Here is a 21,629-nt window from a genome sequence, read left to right on the forward strand (position 1 = left end):
CTCAGGGCCACCTGCAAGGGAGAGACCCCGAGATGGGCACCTGGTGGCCCATGAGGTTGCCCACACCAGGGAAGCCACCAGCATGGAGTGGCACTGACCCTCCTGGCCATGGCTCGGTGATGTTTTGGGGGGTCACTGTGGCCCCCATCCCTCTGCTCCACACCCAGCCCAAGCTGCAGCATCCCAGCATCCCTGGGTGTCAAAGGCCAGCACCCGAATTTACTCCAAACACTCAGAAATTCAGTGACTGGAGCTCCCCAGAGTGGAACCGGGTGTACCCGCCCGGGAAGGGCTCAGCACCTCCCGTTCCATCTCCCGGTCCCGTGTGGATCCCCGGGGGTGTCCCTGCAGGTCACCCCGACCTGGCCTCCCTCCTGCTTCCTGCCACGAGGCAAGCTGGGGCTGCAGCGGGGCCCGGAGCCGGGACAGACGGACACCCTCGGCTCCGGAGCTGCTGCCGGAGCGGGACATCCCCGTCCTTCACCCACGCACAGCCCCCGGCACCCCCGGCAGCGGGGCCACCCCTGCCCTGCCTGCCCGGGGCTCTCTGGCACCCCCAGCTCTTCTTTCCAGCCCCCCTTCACCGCTTGTCCCTTGTGCTGCCCCCCGGCTCCGCTGGCCTGGCACTGCCCTCGCCCACCCCCGCAGCTCCCCCCGGCCGCTCCCCGCCTTCCCCGCGCCGCACCCTCCGCACCGGCGGGTCCCCGCGGCCCCGGGGCGTGATTAACGCCGGGGATTAACGGGAATCCCCCCTCGTCCCGTCCCGTCCCGTCCCGTCCCGCCGCAGGGCCGGGGCTCCGTCCGCCCCCGGTGCGGCGCTGCCCGGGGCTCACCTGCGCGGGGCTCGGCGGGGACGGGGCTCTGGGGGGTGCGGGACACCGGGAGCTCCACCGCGGGACACCGGGACCTCCGGTGCAGTGCGGGACACCGGGAACTCCGGTGCAGTGCGGGACACCGGGACCTCCGGTGCAGTGCGGGACACCGGGACCTCCGGTGCAGTGCGGGACACCGGGAGCCGCCGCGCCGCCCCCGCCGCCTTCCCCGCCTCCCTCCGGGGGGAGCCCGAGCCGCCCCCCAAGCGCTGCCCGCCCCCCGCACCCCCCCCCCAAACCCGGGGGGCCGCCTTCGCATCCCCGCCCTTCTCCTCCTCCTCCTCCTCCTCCTCCGGGCGCCTCCCCCGGCAGCGCCTCCGCTCCCTCCCCGCCCTCCTTCCCCCCTCCGGCCCCAATCCCAGATTTGGGGGGGATCCCATTCCCTGGCTGTCCCCCCTGTGGAGCGGCTGTTCCTGCCCACAGGGAGCTGAGGGCACCCGGGGGTGGCAGCGCTGGTGGCAGCGCGGCCAGAATGTGTCCCCAAGGAAGGAGGGTGTCCCTCAAGGATGCTCCTGCACGGGCACGGCCCCCGGAGCAGCTCCGGGCAGACCCCCGAGGCCATCCCGCCGTGTGACACGGAGCTGCTGTCCCCTCCCTGAGCCTCGGGGGTGGCTTGGGGACAGTCTGGCTCAGGGCGAGGTGCCCGGGGTCAGAGCGACGAGACGGGACCGCTGCCACCATCCCTGCCGCTGCCACCGCCGCCGCTCCCGCGTCCTGCTGATTTCCCAGAGCCCTGCCAAGCCCTGGAGGGATCCCGGCCCATCCCAGCCGGGATGTGCCAGCCTGGAATGCTGCCCCGGGGCCTGGCTGCCCCATCCTTCCGTTCCCGTGCGTGCCAGGCCGCCCTGACCCCCCAAAAACAGGCAGGGAACGAGCTCAGCTCGTGCAATTTTAGATCTGGAGGGTGCAAAGCATCCCCTGGCATCGCCATGGCTGTGTCACCGCGCTGGGGTGGCACAGGGACCCTCAGGATGGCCCAGCTGCGTTTTCTCCCAAGTTGTGACGGATCTATTCAGGCTGCAGCTTTAGAGACGCGTGAGGGACGCATGGATCTCAATAAAGTCGCTAATTAACAACTGCTGCTTGTGCACAGGCAGTAAATAAGCTGTCGTGGGCAAGCCCAGCCAGTCCCGGCGACGTGGTGACAACGCTCCCGCGAGGTGCCTGCTGAGGTAATTAAGGGTAATTAAAGCAAGTGGGAACGAAAACACAGCGAATTTTCCTCTGTTCTCTCGTTTGGGATGATTGTTCTCCTCGAGCTGTTCTTTGTTTGGGGCCACAAACTTGGGTTTGTGTGTCCTGTGAGTGCGGGGCACGGCCCCAAAACTGGCCCCACATCCCACCCCAAGCCCAGAGCAGAGCAGGGATGAAGCCTCGTCCCATCCTCTGCATCTCCCAGGACCCTCAGTCCATCTGCAAAACACTTGGGAGGGTTTACAATGGAGCTCCCCTCACTTCCCAGGGTGCTCCCCTGGGTTCGTTGTCCCCAGCCCGGTGGCACAAAGCGACCCCGACATCCCCAGGGGTGGCAGCGGCGTGGAAAACCCCGGCTCCGTGCAGCTCCTGCTTCCCTTGGCTGTTCCAGAGCACGGGATCGGCATTTCCAGAGGGAGAAAGGAGCCGGATCCCGCCTCCCCAGACCTCGGGCTTGGAGCGGCGCCCAGCGGGGGGATGGAAAGCAGGATCCTGCAGCAAGCAGCCCCTGCCCACCCTCCATCCCATCATGGAAAAAGCAGAGGCGCGCTGCGCTTCCAAGAAACTGCCGCGCCGCCTGCCAAAAAACACGAGCCGGAGCAGAGCCCGGCAATTTCGGGGCTGGAGACAATTTTGCCTCCGAGCAACGCGGCGGTTTTGTTACCCTGGGGCTCCCCACGTCTCACCCCGAGCTCAGCCCTTCCCCGAAAGGCTCCCCAAATCCATGGAATGAGGGTTGGGATGACGCCGTCCGGACCGCGCTGGCTCAGAGGCAGCTGCCGGCCTGGGCAAGGCACAGGAGGGAATTCCTGCGGTGAGGATTTCAGAGGCTCAGCATTAATTTCTGCTCCAATCCAGGCACAAATTCCCCCCTCCTCCCCGCCTAATTCCAGCCAGGAAGGAAAGCGCCTGCAGGAATTCTTTCCAGCTTCCCAGGGCTGTTTGTAGCCGCGGTGCTAGAACAGCACTTTTTGCCTCTTTTTGGTGAAGTTTCTCTCGCGGGGAGCCGAGGGAGAAGCCTCAGAGCCGCTTCTCCACCATTTCCGCCCCCCAGAATTCACATTTTTGGCACTGGGGGGACTCAGCACGGCTCCGATGGGAGCTGCAGATGGAAAACGGCTCCAGAGCTCTGGGATCTGCTCTGACTCACCCCGTACCCCCTGTCTGGCAGGACTGAGGGCTTCAGCGGCTCAGCATTAATTTCTGCTCCAATCCAGGCACAATTCCCCGCTCCTCCCTGCCTAATTCCAGCCAGGAAGGAAAGCGCTGCAGGAATTCTTTCCAGTTTCCCTGGGCCGTCTGTAGCCGCGGTGCTAGAACAGCACTTTTTGCCTCTTTTTGGTGAAGTTTCTTCCACGGGGAGCGGGGGGAGAAGCTCCGATGCGAGCTCCCGTTCCCCCCGCGGCCGCGCAGCCTCAGAGCTGCTTCTCCATCATTTCCGCCCCCCAAAATTCACATTTTTGGCACTGGAGGGACTCAGTCCGGCTGATGGAAAGCGGCTCCAGAGCTCTGGGATCTGCTCTGACCCACCCTGTCCGGCAGGGCTGGGGGCTGTCCCTTGTCCCCTCATGCTGGGACACTCCACGGGCCTGTGCCTCTGGCCCGGGCTCCGTTCCCTCGCCCCATCTGGCGTCTCCATGAGTAATAAAAGCTGCTAATTGCCAACAGATGCCCCAGGAAACCCTGACGCTGCCTCTCGCGGCTGTGTTTGGCTGGGAAAGGAGAGGAGGGGAGCTGGAGCAGGCCCCGGATCCCCCAAAGCAGGGAGGGGGAGCGGGCAGGGGGATCCCAGTGCGTGGCAGCTCTGAGAAACCAGAGCTGGAGGATGTGGCTGCAGAATTCCAGCAGAACTAATTTCCAGCAGAATTAATTTCCAGCAGAATTAATTTCCAGCAGAATTTTCCAGCAGAATTACAGGGACCAGCAGGGGGGGACACCCCAAGGAGGGGATGGTGCCCCTGACCCGCACCCTCCATGGGGCTGGGAGCCCCACAGCAGCCACTCGTGATTCTGACCCCCTGGCATGGGCAGCCAAAAATGTCTGTGCTTGTGCCAGCCCCCTCCCCACACAGCTGGATCCCCCTTAGGAGGTGGCAGTGGAACAATTTGGCTCCTTCCACCCCCTCCTCGTCACTCCCATCACCACGTGGGAACCCAAATGGCTTCTTCCAGAGCCCCAGACCTGAACTGGGCACTGCTGGGATGAACTGGGTTATGAAATTGGGATTTCCATGCCCTGGGGGGGCTGGGGAGAGGACCCCCCACTCCAAGGGTCACATCCTGTCCCAGTGTCCCAGCCCTGTCCTGTCCCGTCCCATGGTCAGTGGCCACCAGCCCAGCCCGGCCTGTGCCCTTTGCTCCTCCCAAGCCTGTCCTGTCCAAGGGAAGCCCTCAGGAAGCTCAGGAGGCTTTTCCCAGAGGGAAAGGGATCTGCTCCCACCACGGCACAGCCATGGCACTCACAGCAGGAGGGTTTTGGTGCCGTGGTCCCACCATGGATCCGAATCTCTCATCCCAGATGTGCCCGGAGCCACCAGCAGAGATGTCCTGACCCAGCTCCTGCTCTGGGCATTCCCACACTCAGCTGCTGCTCCTGCTGGAGCTCCCACCTCCATCTCTGGATGCCGGGAAGCTCCCACAGTGCTGTGCAGCCCACCTGGAGCGACTCCACGTGGTGATGACCTCCGAAATTCCTTCATTTACTCACAGATTAATTACTCTATAATTACCACTCCTGGCTCCCATGATCAGGCGCTCATTTGCAGCACGGGGGGTGCAGGATCAGCCCTGCTCAGGGGGGGTTTTTTTGGGGCAGGGGGGTGCAGGCAGAGCAGGGTGACACTGGGTGACAATGGGTGACACTGGGTGACAATGGGTGACAATGGGTGACAGCCACCCCCAGGCGAAACACGAGGCGGCGGCCGCGGCCCCACGGCACCACAGAGAGTGAACTTTTATTTCCAACAACGACAGCACCTGCCCCGTGGGGTGGGGGACGGTGGGGAGGGCTGGGAGGGGGCGGCCGCGGGGCTCCCGGGGTCGGGGGGGGTCCCGGGGGGCGGCCGCTCGCGTGCACACGGTGCACGGCGTGAAGAAACATCCCGGTAGAAAAGAACAAAGGTCTGAGGGCCTCCACGGGCCGGTCCTGCCCCGGGGGTTGGGGTGCAGGCGTGAGCGTGGGTGAGCATTTTGGGGAGGGGGGAGAGGGCGCGGGTCCCCTCCACACCCGCGTCCTGGGGGTGGCAGGAGGAGGAACCGCGCGAGGACGAGTGGGAGGCGGCTCTCTCGGGGGACAGGGACCCCCCGGCTGCCCCGGAGCACGGAGCAAAACCAGCGGGGCCGCGCACGGGGCGGCGGCGGCGGCGGGCGCGGGGCTCACACCCCCGGGGCTCACACCCCCGGGGCTCACACCTCCGTCTGGAAATCGCCGTCGGCCGCATCCAGGCCAGCGCAGGGGCTGTCCCAGTCTGCCCTGCACAGCTCCAGCCGGTCCCGCTGGGCGCTGGGCAGCGAGCCCAGCGTCATCGCCTTGAATGTGCTCCACGGCTTGGGCGGCGCTGCCGGAGCTTTCGGCCGCTGCTCCTCGGGGCTGGTCACATCCTGCACGGTGAGGGGCAGCTGTGGCCAGGCTCTGCCGCACAGCCACCTCCTGCCCTCTCCACAGCACCCCCAGGGGGAGCCAGGACTTACGTTGGCCGTGCTCTTGTCCCCGCCGCCCGAGGAGACGCTCCACCGCTTTTCTCGCTGCAGAAAAACCCCAGCGCTCAGCCCCGGCGGCGCCCCTGGGTGCCCTGAGTGTCCCCGGGGTGCCACAGTCCATGCAGGAGGAGGAAAAGGCTGGCAGGGTGCACACCAGGGCAGGACGGGGCCTCCAGGACCTCACCTTGGAGGAGCCGGTGGACGGAGCCCGGTACCGGTCCAGCGTGTGGAATTTCTGGTTGAGCTCGTGGTAGAGCTCGGAGTGGCGTTTCCGTGTGTGCATCACCTTCTGCGGGGGCAGAGCAGGGCCTGTGGCCATCGGCTCTGCCCGCTGTCCCTCGGCACTGCCCCCTGTCCCCATCCCTGTCCCCATCCCTGCCTTCCTGGCGCACCCCAGACCAGCAGCAGAGCCCGCTCCAGGCTCATCACGGGTGTTTGAATCCAGAGCCAACGCTTGGTACTGCCTGGTCTAAACCCCTCAGAGCTCAGGAGCTGCTGGCGGAGCAAAGGGAGTGGGGACAACCTGGATCAGTCCCCCACGATGGCACCGGTGCCACCTCCATGGCAGGACTTACCTCGAAGTCCAGGTCAGAGTACCGCAACCTCTTCCTCTGGCAGGGGGACAGGCAGGAGCAGGGGAGGAGATGGAGAAGAAAAGGGAAAGTTCTTTGCATGGCCAGGATGAGGGGGAACAGGGTTTAGGGGCTCATGCCAGCCCCAATCCATGCCCGGCCGGGGACACGGAGCTCATCCCACCAGGGCTGGGATGGCCAGGGGGCAGCACAGGGGGGAATTCATGCAACCCTACACGTGCACTCGTGTCCCGGGCACACGGATCCCTCCCCACACGCCTGCACACGGGCACCAGCCCCCCGCTCACCTCCAGGGACCCCACTTTCATGGCAGAGCCGGGCACGGTGCGGGGCATGGTGCGGCTGCGCTCCGACAGCTCCGAGGCCAGGATCTGCCTCACCGTGGGGTGCTGCTTGAACTGGAGGCCGTAGGGCGCCTTCACCGTGGCGTAGGGCTGGTTGAGGTTCACATTGACGTGATCCACGGCCACAAAGCCGGGATAGGCGTCCCCTTCGGCCGCCGGGCGCCCCGTCCCGCCGGGCACCGCCTCCTCCGCGCCGGCACCGAGCGTTCCCTCCTCGCGGGGGAAGGGCTTGAGGCTGCCGGTGCGGCGGGGCAGCATCATGTAATCGCTCTCTCGGGGGGGCTCGGGAGCCCGGATCCAGCCGTATTCCAGGGGCCTCAGGCTGCTCTCGGTGCACAGGTAAACGGGACCCGGCGCCTCCAGGCCGAGCTGCTGCGCCGGCGGCTCGCCCAGCTCGGTCAGACCCGCCACCACGTTCGGCGTCATCTTGGGCACCTGCACCAGGATGCTGGCGGGGGGGATGTTCCCGGGCAGGCTGGAGAAGCCCAGGCCGCCCTCCGAGGTGGTGTTGAGCTTGGGGTCTTCGTCCCCGTCCAGGGAGATGCGGGACAAGGTGCCCGTGATGGTGGCGGGGTTGCAGGTGTTCACCTCTTTGAACAGCACTGTGGGCGGGGAGCGGGGTCAGAGCCGGCCCTGAGGGTCCCACGGAGGATGGGGGGCACAGGAGAGACCCTCCCCCCCGTGCTGCCTGTCCCTCCCAGGTGTGGCACGGCGACAACAGGGGGGAGCTCACCTGTCTGACACGCCAGGTCAACGTCCTTTTCAAAATCTGTCTATAAAAATCCAGAAAGAAGGGAGAGAGCGAGACAGAGAGGAGAGAAAGAGAGGGACAGAGACGGGGAAATGAAGCACCATGGCCGGGCACGGGCAGCGGCGGGGGTCTCCAGGGGGGGACCCACTCACCAGGATCTGCACCTGCCCGTTCTTGCAGGAGTCGGGCGAGTTTTCATTCTCCTCGCTCCTGCACCCCCCCATCTGACACTTGACCACGTCCTGGACCTGCGGGGACAGAGCCGGTCACGGCCCCGCGGCCAGGGCTGTCCCCCGGCGCCCCTCCGGCGCCGCCCCCACCTCTCGGCGCAGGAAGCCGTGCACGGTGATGATGACGAAGCCCTGGACGGAGTTGAAGACGGCGAAGAGGACCTGGAAGAGGATGGAGCGCCGGTCGGTCATGGCGAGCACGGCCGACATCCAGGTCAGCGCCAGCAGAGGCAGGACCACGCAGGAGCTCCACAGCGATGCCCTGGCGCAGGGAGAGAGGGGCCGGGGTGAGCCCACGGGGTGGGGCTGCCCTGGGACAGCCCCCCGAGCATCGCCCCCCTCCCCACAGCGGCCCCCCGAGCTTTGCCCCGCGCCCCACAAGCACGGCCGGGGCTGTGTGACACAGCTGTCCCCTCTCCCTCGGTGTCCCCAAGCCAGCGCTGGCTGGGAACTGAGGGTTGAGCGGATCTGCGGGCTCCAGCCCCCCGGGTGTGTCCCTGTTCCCACACAGCCACAGGGTGCTGGGGGGACGTGGGGGACACCGCCACCCTCCCACGGCCACCAGAACAGCACAGAGGGGATTTTTTTTTATTTTTTTTATATTTTTAGTCGAGAATTTTGGGGCTGCCTGTGTTGTGACCAAACCCCCGTGAGCAGGGACTTTGGCAGCCACGCTCCAGGAGGAGGGGACATCCCGAGCTGCTGCCCCCCCCCACCCCGAGGCCAGACGAGCCCCCCAACCCCAGCGATGAGGTGACCTGCCATGGGAAGCCATGCCATGCAGACGTGATGGGACACCCCGCCCCGAGCACACAGCGTCACCCTTCCTTCCTTCCTTCCTTCCTTCCTTCCTTCCTTCCTTCCTTCCTTCCTTCCTTCCTTCCTTCCTTCCTTCCTTCCTTCCTTCCTTCCTTCCTTCCTTCCTTCCTTCCTTCCTTCCTTCCTTCCTTCCTTCCTTCCTTCCTTCCTTCCTTCCTTCCTTCCTTCCTTCCTTCCTTCCTTCCTTCCTTCCTTCCTTCCTTCCTTCCTTCCTTCCTTCCTTCCCCTCGGGGACCCCCAGCCCGCCCCATAAGATGCCCAGAGCCCCCTCGCCGCGCTGTGCTCGGGGCGGGGGGCGCGGGACGGGCACTAACATGGCACTGCTGGCGGTGGCGGAGGTCATGGCCGCGCTGGACACCACGCCGCACTTGGTGCATTTCAGCAGCAGGCTGCCGCACGGGGGGGGCTTGGAGCTACGAGCCCAGCGCCCCCCCGGCGCCCCGCGGCCAGGACCGGGCCACGCGGGGAGGAGGAGGAGGAGGAGGAGGAGGAGGGATGCAGGCACGGGGAGAGGGGAGGGAGCAAGGCAGGAGGGCGGGGAGGATGGACAGATGGACGGACAGATGGATGGAGGGATGGACGGACACAGGCAAGAAGCAAATGGGAGGAGGAGAAGAAAGAGAGAGAGAAAGAGAAAGAGAGCGTCGGGTTAGTCGAGGGCGGCGGCTGTTAATGGCGAGGGGGGGTGGCCAAGCGGCAGGGGAGGGGGCGGGCACGGAGGGGGGGCTGCGGCCTGCGGACCCCCCCCCCCTTTTCCCCGAGGGGCTGCCCCCCAAATTCTGCCCCTCCAGCAGCCCCCGACAAGGAGGGGCTGTGCTCACCCCGGGCTTGGCCCCCGCCGCCCACTGATGAAATCTGCCCCAGCCCGTGCCCGCCGCTTGGGCACCCCATGCCCAGCCCCCGACAGGCTGTGGGGGTCGGGGGGCAGCCCCGGGACCCTCCCCCCCCCCTTGTGGGGCGCAGGGCACTTACCCAGCTCGCTGCTTTTTGGACTTATCTGAAATGCCGTCGCGGGACATGAGCTTGTTGAAGACGATGATGCCCACCAGCATGTTCACCTGCGGGAGCGTGGGCTCAGGGCTGGCACGGAGCCCCCTGCCCACGGCAGCAGCTGCCATGAGCCCCCCCCCAGGGTGGGTTTTGGGGGGTTCCAGGGCTCACCAGCACGATGACAGCAGCGGGTCCCACGAAGGCGTAGAGCAAACCGCCCTCCAGGGAGAGCCAGCAGCTGTAGGGGACAGAGGGTGGCGTGTCAGGGGACAGCGCTGTGGTTGTCCCTTGCTCCCAGCCAGCCCGCAGCAGCCACCGTGCCCCACCCTGTGTCCCCTGTCCCCACCCCATGGCCCCTGTCCCCACGTACTAGCTCGCTGTGCCGTAGCCTTTGGTCCTCGTGAATCCAACAGAGACGGCGACCACGAGGGCTGGCAACCCTGGAGAGGGGACACAGGGCTGGAGAAGCTGGAGGAAGGTGGCACTGTCCCCCCTGTGCCAGACCCAGGGGTGGGGACAGTGATGGAGCTCCTCTGACAGCTCCCCACAGCCTGAGGGTGCCACAGCTGAGACACCTGGGTGTGCTTTCCTCTGCTGTGCCTCAGTTTCCCCTCTGATGTGTCGCAGACATCTTTTATGAAAAATCCTTTCCTTAGCATTTTTCCTCCTGAGAAGCTGAGAGGCCTCAGGAACAAAATGTAACCAGTGGTTATCTGCTGCTGTGGAATGCAACAGGGGCATCTGGGATTGGCCTCATGTGGTTGTTTCTAATTAATGGCCAATCACAGCCCAGCTGTCTCGGACAGAGAGCCACAAGCCTTTGTTATCATTCTTTCCTATTCTATTCTTAGCCAGCCTTCTGATGAAATCCTTTCTTCTGTTCTTTTAGTATAGTTTTAATACAATATATATCATAAAATAATAAATCAGCCTTCTGAAACATGGAGTCAGATCCTCGTCTCCTCCCTCATCCTCGTACCCCTGTGAACACGGTCACACTGATGAGCCTGGGGGGTACCAGGGACAGGTGAGGGGTGCCCCCCTGCCAGCCAGGCCGGGCTCTTACCCCATCCCAAGCACAGGAAGCGCTTCCTGACCAGGCGTGTCCGGATCCGGCCGATCACCGCCAGGTAGGACTGCCAGGCCTCGGTCAGCACCCAGCAGAAGGACGAGAGGAAGAAGAAGTGGAGGAAGGCGGCGGTCATGGTGCACACGCCCTGCAGGGGGGGACACGGGGACATCACAGGGACAGCGTGTCTGGCACCGCGGTGGTTAAACCCCCACGCCCGGCGAGGTTTGTGTCAAAGCCAGGGGCGGGCGCGGGGGATTTAATGCCGGGATCGAGTTAATCCAAATCCAATCTGCAGCTGGGAGCCGGCAGGGGACCAGGCGAGTGGCCTGGGACCCCGCCAAAGGTGGCAGGGTGGTGGCAGGGTGGTGGCAGGGTGGTGGCACCCACCTTGCTGAGCATCTGGGACTGGCCCACGAGGATGAGGATGTTGGAAGCCAGGATGGAGACGCAGAAGTTGAGCAGGATGATGGAGCGCTCCGACTTGATGAACCTGCGGCAGGAGCGGCGTGGGGCCAGCCTGTCCCTGTCCCTGTCCCTGAGCCTGTCCCTTTCCCATGTCCCTGTCCCTATCTCTTGTCCCTTGTCCCTGTCACTTGTCCCTTGTCCCTGTCCCATGTCCCTATCCCATGTCCCTGTCCCTGTCCCTTGTCCCTGTCCCATGTCCCTATCCCATGTCCCTTGTCCCTGTCCCTTGTCCCTGTCCCATGTTCCATGTCCCATGTCCCTGTCCCTTGTCCCATGTCCCCATCCCTTGTCCTTGTCCCTCTCCCTTGTCCCTGTCCCTGTCCCATGTCCCTGTCCCTTGTCCCTGTCCCTGTCCTATGTCCTTGTTCCATGTCCCTTGTCCCTTGTCCTTGTCCCATGTCCCCATCCCTTGTCCCATGCTGCCACAGGGTGGGCACTCTCCTGGGGCGGGGACAGTCCCAGGCATCTTCTCCCACCCAGATTTTCCATTCCCATTAATCCCATTGATGTTGAGCCTTCCCCGGTGCCCTGTCCCCCTTTGCCACCCCCTCCTCACACCGCCCCAGGCTCCAGGAGCCCCCCAGGTCCCCATGTGCCCTGGGGTCACCTCCAGAAGGCGGCGTAGATCACCAGCAGGGTCAGCAGGGCCATGCAGGACACGGCACAGCCGATCATCAGTGGCACCGACGGCGTCCCCGAGGGGTCCATGGCCTGGGGGGGGACACAACACAGGCTGAGCCCAGCCCCCTCCCCACTGCTCCCTGCCAGCCCCTCTGTGCCCTCCAGCCCCTCATTGGGGCCCCCGGGTGCCAGAAGGGGTCGGTGGCAGCGGTGGCACAGCCAGAGGGGACTCTGTGCCAACAGGGGACACGGGAGGAATAGCAATGGGTGCCCCCTCCCCTCCTGGCACACAGCAGTGCCCTGTATTGAGCTCTAGGGACCACGGCAGCCTCTGCCCACACAATCCCACCCTGCTGGGCGTGCTGGGGGTGCTGGGGGGTGCTGGGACCCTTCCCTTGCTGCTGGGGACACCCCCACCCTCCATCACCCACCTCATCCTAGAAATGCTCCGTGCCCATCCCCACCCTCCAGTGCCCACCTCATCCCAGAAATGCTCCGTGCCCATCCCCACCTTCCCTCAGGACCACCCCTGCCCAGCTCAGGGGTCACCCCCCAGCCACTTCCTGTGTCCCCAGCGGGCTGGTGGCTGTCCCCAGCCCGTCCCTGTCCCCTACCAGGTCTCTGGGCAGCTGGGCGAGCACGGCGAAGGTGGCGAGCTGGCGGCACTGGCACTTGGTGTGCGCCGGGAGGGTCTCCAGGGTTTGGCAGCTCTCCGTGTCCCAGTTTCCCAAGCCAGCATCCCTGATTAATGGCAGGAGAGAGCAGAGGGAGAGCAATTTGAAATGATCAAACACACGGCAGCCCCTCGCGCCTCTCCGGAGTTAACCCCTTCCTGGCCTTGCCCAGGGGGAGGGCACCGAGGGGGCACTGCCAGGGGACCCTCCCGAGCTTGGGGACAGGGGTGAAGCCATCCCTGCCCTGGAAGGCTTCGGGTTCAATCATCCCACAGAGATTTGGGAGGGAAGAAACATCACAGAGAGAGGCTGGGCAGTGCCAGGACGGGCAGGAACAGCCCCAAGAGCCCCCTGGCACCTGTGTCCCCTCCCAGGGGGGCGATGATTCCCTCTTTCCATGGGGACCCCTCCCTCCATGGGGTCCTCATTATGGGGACCCGTCTGTCTTTGGGATCCCTCATTATGGGGATCCCTTATTTTGGGGACCCCTGTCTTTGGGACTTCTCTTGCCCTTGGAGACCCCTCCCAGCCTTAGGGACCCCTCCCACCCTTGAGGACCCTTCTGTCATGGGGTCTCTCCTGTTAGAGAGATCTCTCCACTATGGGGACCACCCTTTAATGGGGACCCACCCCCTTGGGGACCCTCCTGCCATGGGGATCATTCCTGTTAAAGGGATTTCTCCACCTTGGGGACCCTTCCTGTCACAGGGACCCCTCCTGCCATGGGGACCCTTCCTGTTAAAGGGATTTCTCCACCCTGGGGACCTTTCCTGTCACAGGGACCCCACAGGGGATGCCCCCAGTGAGGGGGCAGAGAGCGGGGTGGCACTGCCACGCCCTGGGAGAGCAGCCACAGCTTCCAGCACGTCAGGAAAACCGGGAACTGTGTCTGTGGGACAGCTGGGGACTGTCCCTGGGGCAGGGCTGAGACCTGCCATGCTCATCACAGCCAACACCTCCCCACCGCTTTGGGGGGTGAATGGAACCAGTGACCCCAAACTGTGGGGTTCCCGTGGCTACCTGGGCAGGGGGGCTGGCAGTGCCCTCCCCCAGCCCGCAGCGCTGCCCGCCCCCCTTCCTGCCCTACTTTCCCTCATTCCTGCCAGCGCTAACAAATCACATCTGGCAGCCTGGCAGCGGCTCCGGGGCCACATCGATCCCGTGGGAGCTCAATTCACCCGTGCCAGTGGGGCTGGGATGCGGCAAAGGATGGTCCTGGCTCCTCATCCCTGCTCCCATCCCTGCTCCCATCCCTGTTCCCATATCCCTGCTCCCCCATCCCTGTATCCATCCCTGCTTTCTGTCCCTGTTCCCATCCCTGTTCCCCATCCCTGTTCCCATCCCTGCTCCCCGTCCCTGTTCCCTGTCCCTGTTTTGATCCCTGTTCCCCCATCCCCGTTCCCTGTCCCTGCTCCCATCCCTGTCCCCATCCCTTCTCCCTGTCCCTGTTTGCTGTTCCCTGTCCCCATCCCTGTCCCCATCCCTGCTCCCTGTCCTTGTTTGCTGTTCCCTGTCCCCATCCCTGTTCCCATCCCTGTTTCTTATCCCCATCCCCATCCCTGTTCCCATCCCTGCTCCCTGTCCCTGTTCCCTGTCCCTGTTTCCATCCCTGTTTCCCCATCTCTGTTCCCTGTTCCCTGTCCCCATCCCTGTCCCCATCTCTGTTCCCCTCCCTGTCCCCATCCCTTTCCCCCAGTCCCTTCTCCCCTTTCCCCCAGCAGCCCCCTGGCACTGCCAGCCCCGCCCTGTCCCCAGAGTGTCCCCGTGTCCCCATGTCCCTGCCCCTCACTCACGTCCTCGAGTAGTCCCAGGTGACACACTGCGGGTGGGAGGTGCCCTGCGGACACAGGGACAGGTTAGAGCTGCCCCCAGCCCTGTCCCCGCCCCACGAGGGACATGCCACCCCTTGGGGACATTCCCTGGGTGTCCCAGGGGTGGCATGTCCCCACCGTGGGCACAGGGACCGTGCCATGAATTGGGAACTGCTGGTCCCTGCCCGGCTCAGTGCCTGCAGGTGACAGGGACCCACATGGCACTGGGAGGGGACACGGTGAAGGGACAGTGATAGGACAGCAGGGTGACACATGGATGGCGTGGGAGGGGACACTCATGGCGGTGGTGAAGGAACTCGTTGATGGCACAGGAAGGTTGATGATGAGGAAGGGCAATGCCACGGGAGGGGACAGTCATGATGGCAATGTGGGACAAGGGACTCCTGTGTGGATGACACAGAGGGGGACGCTCACAGTGACGTGGGAGGGGACACTCAGTGATGGTGAGGGACACGAACAGTCACACAGACGTGGCAGGGGGGACACCGGCTGATGATATGGGGAGGGGACACATTGATGACATTGGAGGGGGACACTTAGGTTGATGTCGTGGGAGGAGACACATTGGTGACGTGGCAAGGGACATTCACGGTGACATGGGACAAGGACACTCACACTGGTGACATGGGGAGAGGGACATTCATGTTGGTGGCATGGGACGGGACATTCACGGTGACATGGGACAGGGACACTGACACTGGTGACATGGGAATGGGAACATGGTGACGTGGGAAGGGACATCTCCGGTGACATGGGAGGGGACACTCACATTGATGACATGGGATTCATGTTGGTGACATGGAAGAGTGACACTCACACTGGTAACATGGGAAGGGGTACATGGTGACATAGAAGGGACACTCGTGATACCAAGGGAGGGGACACTCACGTTGATGATGTGAGAAGGGACATTCCTGGTGACATGGGAGGTGACACTCACATTGATGATGTGGAAGGGACATTCCTGGTGACACGGGAGGGGACACTCACGTTGATGATGTGGAAGGGACATTCCTGGTGACACGGGAGGGGACACTCACATTGATGATGTGGGACAGCTCCACCAGCACGAGCGGCTCCGCGGGCCGGGTGGGCGGGCGCACCGTCACCGTCAGCACCTTGGAGGTGACGGCCAGGGGGCTCCTGTGGGAAGGGACACGGGCTGTGACAGGCCCGGGGACAGCAGGGGACACGGCGGGCGGCGCCACTCACCTGGGCGGGGGCAGGATGAGCCCCAGCGTGCGGTACAGCACCGCCCCGATGACAAAGTGCGACGATTCCTCGGCTTCTGCAGAGACAGAGAGAGCCACAGGCTGGGTGACACGGAGTGGGGGACACGCAGGGCAGGCCAGATGTGCGCCCAGATGTGCGCCCAGATGTGCGCTGGCACACGGCTCGAGAGCACACGTGGTCACCTGCACACGCCCGGGGGTGCAGCTCACGTGTGTGTGAATGGGAGCCAGATGTGAGCCCACATCTGCAGCAGGTGTGCACTTGTGGACACCTCCAGATGCACACGCTCATGTGTGTACACTCCCAGATGTGCAGGCTCACACACCTGTGCACATCCAGATGTGCAGGACCATGTTCACATTCACACCTGTGTGCACACCTGTATGCTCCCAGATGTGCACACTCCCAGCATGTACACCTCCCAGATGTGCACTCTCACGTGTGTACGCACCTGTACACTCCCAGATGTGCAGGCGTGTGTGCACTCCCAGATGTGCACTCACATGTGCACTTTCACACCTGTGCGCACACCTGCACACTCCCAAAATGCACAGTTCCAGATGTGCCGGCTCACACCGGTGCGCACACCTGCACACTCCCAGACGTGCCCACCTCCAGATGTGCAGGCTCACGCACCTGTGCACAGCCAGATGTTCACCTTCACACCTGTGCACACACCTGCACGCTCCCAGATACACACACTCATTGATCTCCAGATGTGCAGGCTCACACACCTGTGCCCAGCCAGATGTTCATGCGCACACCTGCACGCTCCCACCACGCACAGCTCCAGATGTGCAAGCACACACCTGTGCACTGTCCCGGCCGTGCAGCAGCATTCAGGTGGACAGATTCCCGCCTCCAGCTGTGCGCGCCCCGCCAGATGTGCCCACAGCTGGGCTCCCCCCGCTCACCTGCCGAGGCGAGGCTCAGCACCTCCCTGGGGATGAAGAGCTTGTCCTCGGAGCTGCGGGCCCAGTCCTTCATCCCCCGCCGGCCCCGCATGGGGAAGTTGATGTCGCTGGACACGGCCGACACGGGCTCCCGCTGGATGCTGGTCACTGTCAGGGGACACCGGGGTCACCTCCCCGCTCCTGGGTCCCCTCAGGCCCCCACACTCGGGTGGTGGTGGCCCCAGGATGAGGGAAGAGGTGAGAATGTTGACTCCATGTTTCGGATTGAACTTGATTTATTATTTTATATATATATATATAAAAAATATAATATATATAATATATAATATATATATATTATATATATTATATATATATATATAATATATATAGGAAAGGATTTTTCAGAAAATATCATGGCTCCGCACGTGTCCTGCTGTCACAGACATGTTTTATGAAAAATCCTTTCCTTAGGATTGTTCCTCCTGAGAAGCTGAGAGGCCTCAGGAATAAAATGTAACCAATGGTTATCTGCTGCTGTGGAATGCAACAGGTGCATCTGGGATTGGGCTCATGTGGTTGTTTCTAATTAATGGCCAATCACAGCCCAGCTGGCTCAGACTCTCTGTCTGAGCCACAAGCCTTTGTTATTCATTCCTTCTTTTCTATTCTTAGCCAGCCTTCTGATGAAATCCTTTCTTCTATTCTTTTAGTATAGTTTTAATATAATATATATAATAAAATAATAAATCAGCCTTCTGAAACATGGAGTCAGATCCTCGTCTCCTCCCTCATCCTCAGACCCCTGTGAGCACGGTCACACCCTGCCACTCACCCAGGTTGTCAGTGACAATGAGGGAGCTCTGGAAAGCCTTCAGCGCGTTCCCCACCAGGTGGATGAAGTCCTCCACCACCTTCATCAGGTGCACGGAGCCGGGAGAGACCTGCGGGAGATGGGAGCAGCTCCGGATTTGTCACCACAGTGGGGACACCCCCGTGGTGGGGACACCCCCGTGGTGGGGACATCCCAGCTGCCACCACCACCCCTGTGCCACTCACCTGCTGCGCATCCTCCCACTTCTCCCGGTTCTCAGCATCCACCATGTAGCTCACCACCTGGAAGAAGCGCTGCGGGGACGGGGCTCAGCGGGGCTGGGGACAGACCGACAGACCGGCCGACCGACAGACCGCCACCTCCCCGGGGATTGGGGGGACCCTCTCCGTCCCCCTGCCCGCTACCTGCACGTCCTCGGAGGACGGGATGTAGGTGGCCCTCTTGAAGGTGTCGGTGACGTTGCGCAGGATGTCCACGGAGAAGAGCAGGTCCCCGCTGTAGTAGCTCTTGCGGGCCATGAGCTCCAGCAGGCTCCGCACCACCTGGGACATGCCTTCCCCTGCCAGCACCCGCTGGCCCTTGGCCAGGTGCTCCCGCAGCTGGCACAGGGAGGGGACAGCGGTGTCACCTCGCTGCCACCACCCCACAGCGGTGCTGAGTGTCCCTTGTTGTCCCCAGAGCCCCGGGGGACACTGCGGAGTTAACTAAGGCAGGTGCAAGGATGTGCAGGTTGAGGGAGTCAGCAGGGGTTTGGGGACATCCAGGGTGGTCTGGGGACATTCACAGGGGTTTGGGGACATCCAGGGTGGTTTGGGGACATTCACAGGGGTTTGGGGACATCCAGGTGGGTCTGGGGACATTCACAGGGGTTTGGGGACATCCAGGTGGGTCTGAGGACAGTCCCAGGGGTTTGGGGACATCCAGGGTGGTCTGGGGACATTCACAGGGGTTTGGGGACATCCAGGGTGGTTTGGGGACATTCACAGGGGTTTGGGGACATCCAGGTGGGTCTGGGGACATTCACAGGGGTTTGGGGACATCCAGGTGGGTCTGAGGACAGTCCCAGGGGTTTGGGGATATCCAGGTTGATCTGGGGACATTCACAGGGGTTTGGGGACATCCAGGGTGGTTTGGGGACATTCACAGATGTTTGGGGACATCCAGGGTGGTTTGGGGACATTCACAGATGTTTGGGGACATCCAGGTGGGTCTGGGGACATTCACAGGGGTTTGGGGACATCCAGGGTGGTTTGGGGACATTCACAGATGTTTGGGGACATCCATGGGGTCTGGGGTCATTGTCCACATTTTTCCCAAACCCGTGGGAATGCAACTCAAACACGCCAGCTCCGGGACTGGGATATTTTTCCAAGCCCACAGAGATCTGTGGGTGGTCACAAAAGTCTGGGGACATCCATGGGGGTCAAGGGGCATCCTGTCCATCCCAAAAGCCTTTTCCCAAACACACAGGAACACAACTCCAAGCAGAACCCCCCTCCAGCTCTGGGATGGGATCCCTCTTCCCACCCCACAGGGGATTCCATGGGGATCTGAGGGAACCTTCCCATCCCAAGAACCATTTCCCCCTTTCCCTGCCCACCCACGGAGCCGTGCCTCAGTTTCCCCATGCCAATGAGGTCAGGTGGCTCTTGGAGCACCAGGGATGGGACAGAGCCCCAGGGACAGGGACAGGGGACAGAAGGGGCCGTGCCAGAGCGGGCACCTACTGAGAGATGCAAGTATCTGTACTCGTGGGACACGCAGCGGGCGAAGCTGGGCACACCCCAATAGGCGACCCCGTGGGGGCTCAGCAGGCACCGGCGGCTGGCAGTCCCTGCGACGGAGATTTGGGATTGGGGCTGGCACTGCCATCCCCTCCCTGGCACCCCCATGCCACCCTGAGCAACTCCGGGACCAGGGGATTTAGGGCTGCTTGACCCCAATATCACCCACCACCCCCTGCCCTGCTCCAGATGCCTTGACCCCAATGCCACCCCCTGCCCCTGGGGCTTTGGGGTAGCTCAACCCAAATGCCACCCACACCCCCCACTCTGCTCCAGGCCAGAGGGGCTTGGGCCATTTGTCCCTCATGCCACCCACTGGCCCTGGGGTTTGGGGTGCCCAGCCACCCACCACCCTGTGCCCTGTGCCAGGCCCTGGGGACATCTGGGCTCACCTGTGGCGTTGGGGGGACATTTGTTGTAGATGATCTCCCCTGCAGCCGTCTTCTTCCAGGTCATCAGCATCACGTACTCATCCTTGCACATCTCGTGGTAGGCTGGGTGGGGAAGGGGGGATCAGCACAGCCTAGATGTGGGGCGAGGGCCGCTGTGGGGTGGGGGGTACCCCATACCTGGGCATTTCTTCTCGTTGCAGGTCTTCACCTCCTCGCCGGTGCCCTCGCAGGGGTAGCCCTGCATGCCCGTGCCCTCGCACATGCGGAAGCGCCGCTGCCAGCCGGTGTCGCAGGTCTTGGAGCAGAGGCTCCAGTGGTTCCAAGGGCCCCACTTGCTGTCTGCTGTGGGGATGGGGACACTGTGGGACACCTGGCTCCGCTCACAGAGAGTGGCACCCGTGGGGACAGGGATGGGGCACCCTCGGCGCTGCCCCACGCGCTGTGAGCCGCAATCCCGCGGGGTGTGAAATGCGTTGATCAGTGATTGAAATCTCAAATCTCTTTTAGAGCAGACTGGCATCCTGCTGCAGATGCCCATCCTGCTGCAGATGATGCCCATCCTGCTGCAGATGATGCCCATCCTGCTGCAGATGCCCCTCATTCCCTGCCACCATCCATGTACATTCCTTGTTATTTGACTTTTTCTCCATTTCCCTTTGTTTGAGCAAGGCTGCTCGAACTTGTCGACTCCACAACACGAATTTAGCTGAGGACGCATTCCCAGACTTTCCCAAGGTTATCAATTCATGCCCTGCTTTGTCCCAAAACTGAATATTGTGGATTTCCTCAGGAGAAATTTGTGGGAAGTGTAGAAAAAGCCACCTTACACAGCCACCACCTCCCGCCCTGTGGCTGCCACCGGTGCCACCACCTCTCCCACAAACAAGGAGCGGCTCAAAGGACAGGACGAGGACCTCATGGTCCATCCTCTGCCCGGTGTCCCCACGCCCAGCGCTGTCCCCAGCCCCGTGTGCACGGTGACATCTCCCTCGTGCTTGTACGCCCAAAGCACGGCGGGACCCGCCGCCACCTGGCACCGACGGGTCCCCAACGCGGCCCATGACGAGGACAGTGCCAACCCCCGGCTCCTCCAGCTGAGACGTGCCCGGTGATCCCTGGCATCACCGACATTCCCGGTATTCCCGAAATTCCCGGTATTCCCAGTTCAGGAGGCACAGGGACCTTTATTGAGCCGCGACACCGCAAGGACACCGCGGGGACACCCCAAGGCCCAGCCGGGACCCCCCAGCCCGTGGGGACCCCCCCAATTCCCGAAAAATTCCCAAGGAATTCCCGGGGGTGGGGACCGGCCCCTGGCCCCGAGCTGGTAGCGCTGGGAGGGACGGGGGCACTGCGGAGACACCACGGGGACACCGCGGGGACACTGTGGGGGTGGCACTGGGACCCTCCTGTCCCAGTTCCTGTCCTTGTCCCCGTGTCCCCCTCCCGGGGGTGGCACTGCCGTCCCCCCGTCCCCACCCCAGGGGTGTCCCTCTGTCCCTGTCCCACTGTTGCTGCCCCTGTCACCCTGTGTGACACACGTCCGTGTCCCCCTGTCCCTGTCCCTGTCCCTGTCCTGGACATGGCACTGCTGTCCCCTGTCCCTGTCCCCATCACAGTCCCAGAGGTGGCATTGCTGTCCCTCTGTCCCTGTCCGTGTTGTCATCCCCTGCCCCGTCCTCCTCTCTGTGTCCCTGTCCCCTTGTTGCTGTCCATGTCCCCTGTCCCTGTGTCGCTGTCCCTGTCCTGGACCTGGCACTGCTGTCCCCCTGTCCCCATCACAGTCCTGAAGGTGGCATTGCTGCCCCTGTGTCCCTGTCTGTGTTGCCGTCCCCTGCCCCTGTCCTCCTCTCCGTGTCCCTGTTCCCCTGTGACTGTCCCCTGTCCATGTCCCTGTTCCCCTGTCTGTGTCCCCTGTCCATGTCCCTGTTCCCCTGTGGCTGTCCCCTGTCCATGTCCCTGTTCCCCTGTCCGTGTCCCTGTTTGTTCCCCTGTCTGTGTCCCTGTTCCCTTCTCCGTGTCCCTGTTCCCCTGTCCATGTCCCTGTTCCCCTGTCTGTGTCCCTGTTCCCTTCTCCATGTCCCTGTTCCCCTGTCCGTGTCCCTGTTCCCTTTTCCATGTCCCTGTTTGTTCCCCTGTCCATGTCCCTGTTCCCCTGTCCATGTCCCTGTTCCCCTGTCCGTGTCCCTGTTCCCTTTTCCATGTCCCTGTTTGTTCCCCTGTCCATGTCCCTGTTCCCCTGTCCATGTCCCTGTTCCCCTGTCCGTGTCCCTGTTCCCCTGTGGCTGTCCCCTGTCCATGTCCCTGTTCCCCTGTCCATGTCCCTGTTCCCCTGT

General features: G+C 63.1%; 1 protein-coding gene across 7 annotated transcripts in view; it reads right to left on the bottom strand.

Annotated features, from left to right (window-relative positions):
- Positions 1–4,994: 4,994 nt before the first annotated feature.
- Positions 4,995–21,629, bottom strand: part of ADGRB2 (adhesion G protein-coupled receptor B2) — a 36,834-nt gene continuing 20,199 nt past the window's right edge. For 4 of the 7 annotated variants that reach the window (XM_036396946.2, XM_036396949.2, XM_036396948.2 and 1 more), the window contains 26 exons: positions 19,471–19,635; positions 19,294–19,395; positions 18,845–18,951; positions 17,522–17,716; positions 17,342–17,410; positions 17,118–17,226; positions 16,304–16,450; positions 15,369–15,444; positions 15,197–15,299; positions 14,118–14,161; positions 12,265–12,391; positions 11,637–11,740; positions 10,952–11,054; positions 10,559–10,709; positions 9,863–9,932; positions 9,664–9,730; positions 9,475–9,560; positions 8,817–8,915; positions 7,774–7,945; positions 7,606–7,701; positions 7,436–7,475; positions 6,646–7,304; positions 6,341–6,376; positions 5,950–6,054; positions 5,757–5,810; positions 4,995–5,666 (listed from right to left, as the gene is read on the bottom strand). In XM_036396946.2, coding sequence (XP_036252839.1) covers positions 5,472–5,666; positions 5,757–5,810; positions 5,950–6,054; positions 6,341–6,376; positions 6,646–7,304; positions 7,436–7,475; positions 7,606–7,701; positions 7,774–7,945; positions 8,817–8,915; positions 9,475–9,560; positions 9,664–9,730; positions 9,863–9,932; positions 10,559–10,709; positions 10,952–11,054; positions 11,637–11,740; positions 12,265–12,391; positions 14,118–14,161; positions 15,197–15,299; positions 15,369–15,444; positions 16,304–16,450; positions 17,118–17,226; positions 17,342–17,410; positions 17,522–17,716; positions 18,845–18,951; positions 19,294–19,395; positions 19,471–19,635 — 3,281 coding nt within the window. In that variant the 3' untranslated portion in view covers positions 4,995–5,471. The remainder of the gene's footprint in view (positions 5,667–5,756; positions 5,811–5,949; positions 6,055–6,340; positions 6,377–6,645; positions 7,305–7,435; positions 7,476–7,605; positions 7,702–7,773; positions 7,946–8,816; positions 8,916–9,474; positions 9,561–9,663; positions 9,731–9,862; positions 9,933–10,558; positions 10,710–10,951; positions 11,055–11,636; positions 11,741–12,264; positions 12,392–14,117; positions 14,162–15,196; positions 15,300–15,368; positions 15,445–16,303; positions 16,451–17,117; positions 17,227–17,341; positions 17,411–17,521; positions 17,717–18,844; positions 18,952–19,293; positions 19,396–19,470; positions 19,636–21,629) is intronic. The other 3 variants (XM_036396947.2, XM_036396944.2, XM_036396945.2) reach the window with 2 other exon arrangements.

Source organism: Molothrus ater, chromosome 24 (assembly GCF_012460135.2).
Source record: "Molothrus ater isolate BHLD 08-10-18 breed brown headed cowbird chromosome 24, BPBGC_Mater_1.1, whole genome shotgun sequence".
Classification (NCBI taxonomy): Eukaryota; Metazoa; Chordata; class Aves; order Passeriformes; family Icteridae; genus Molothrus; species Molothrus ater.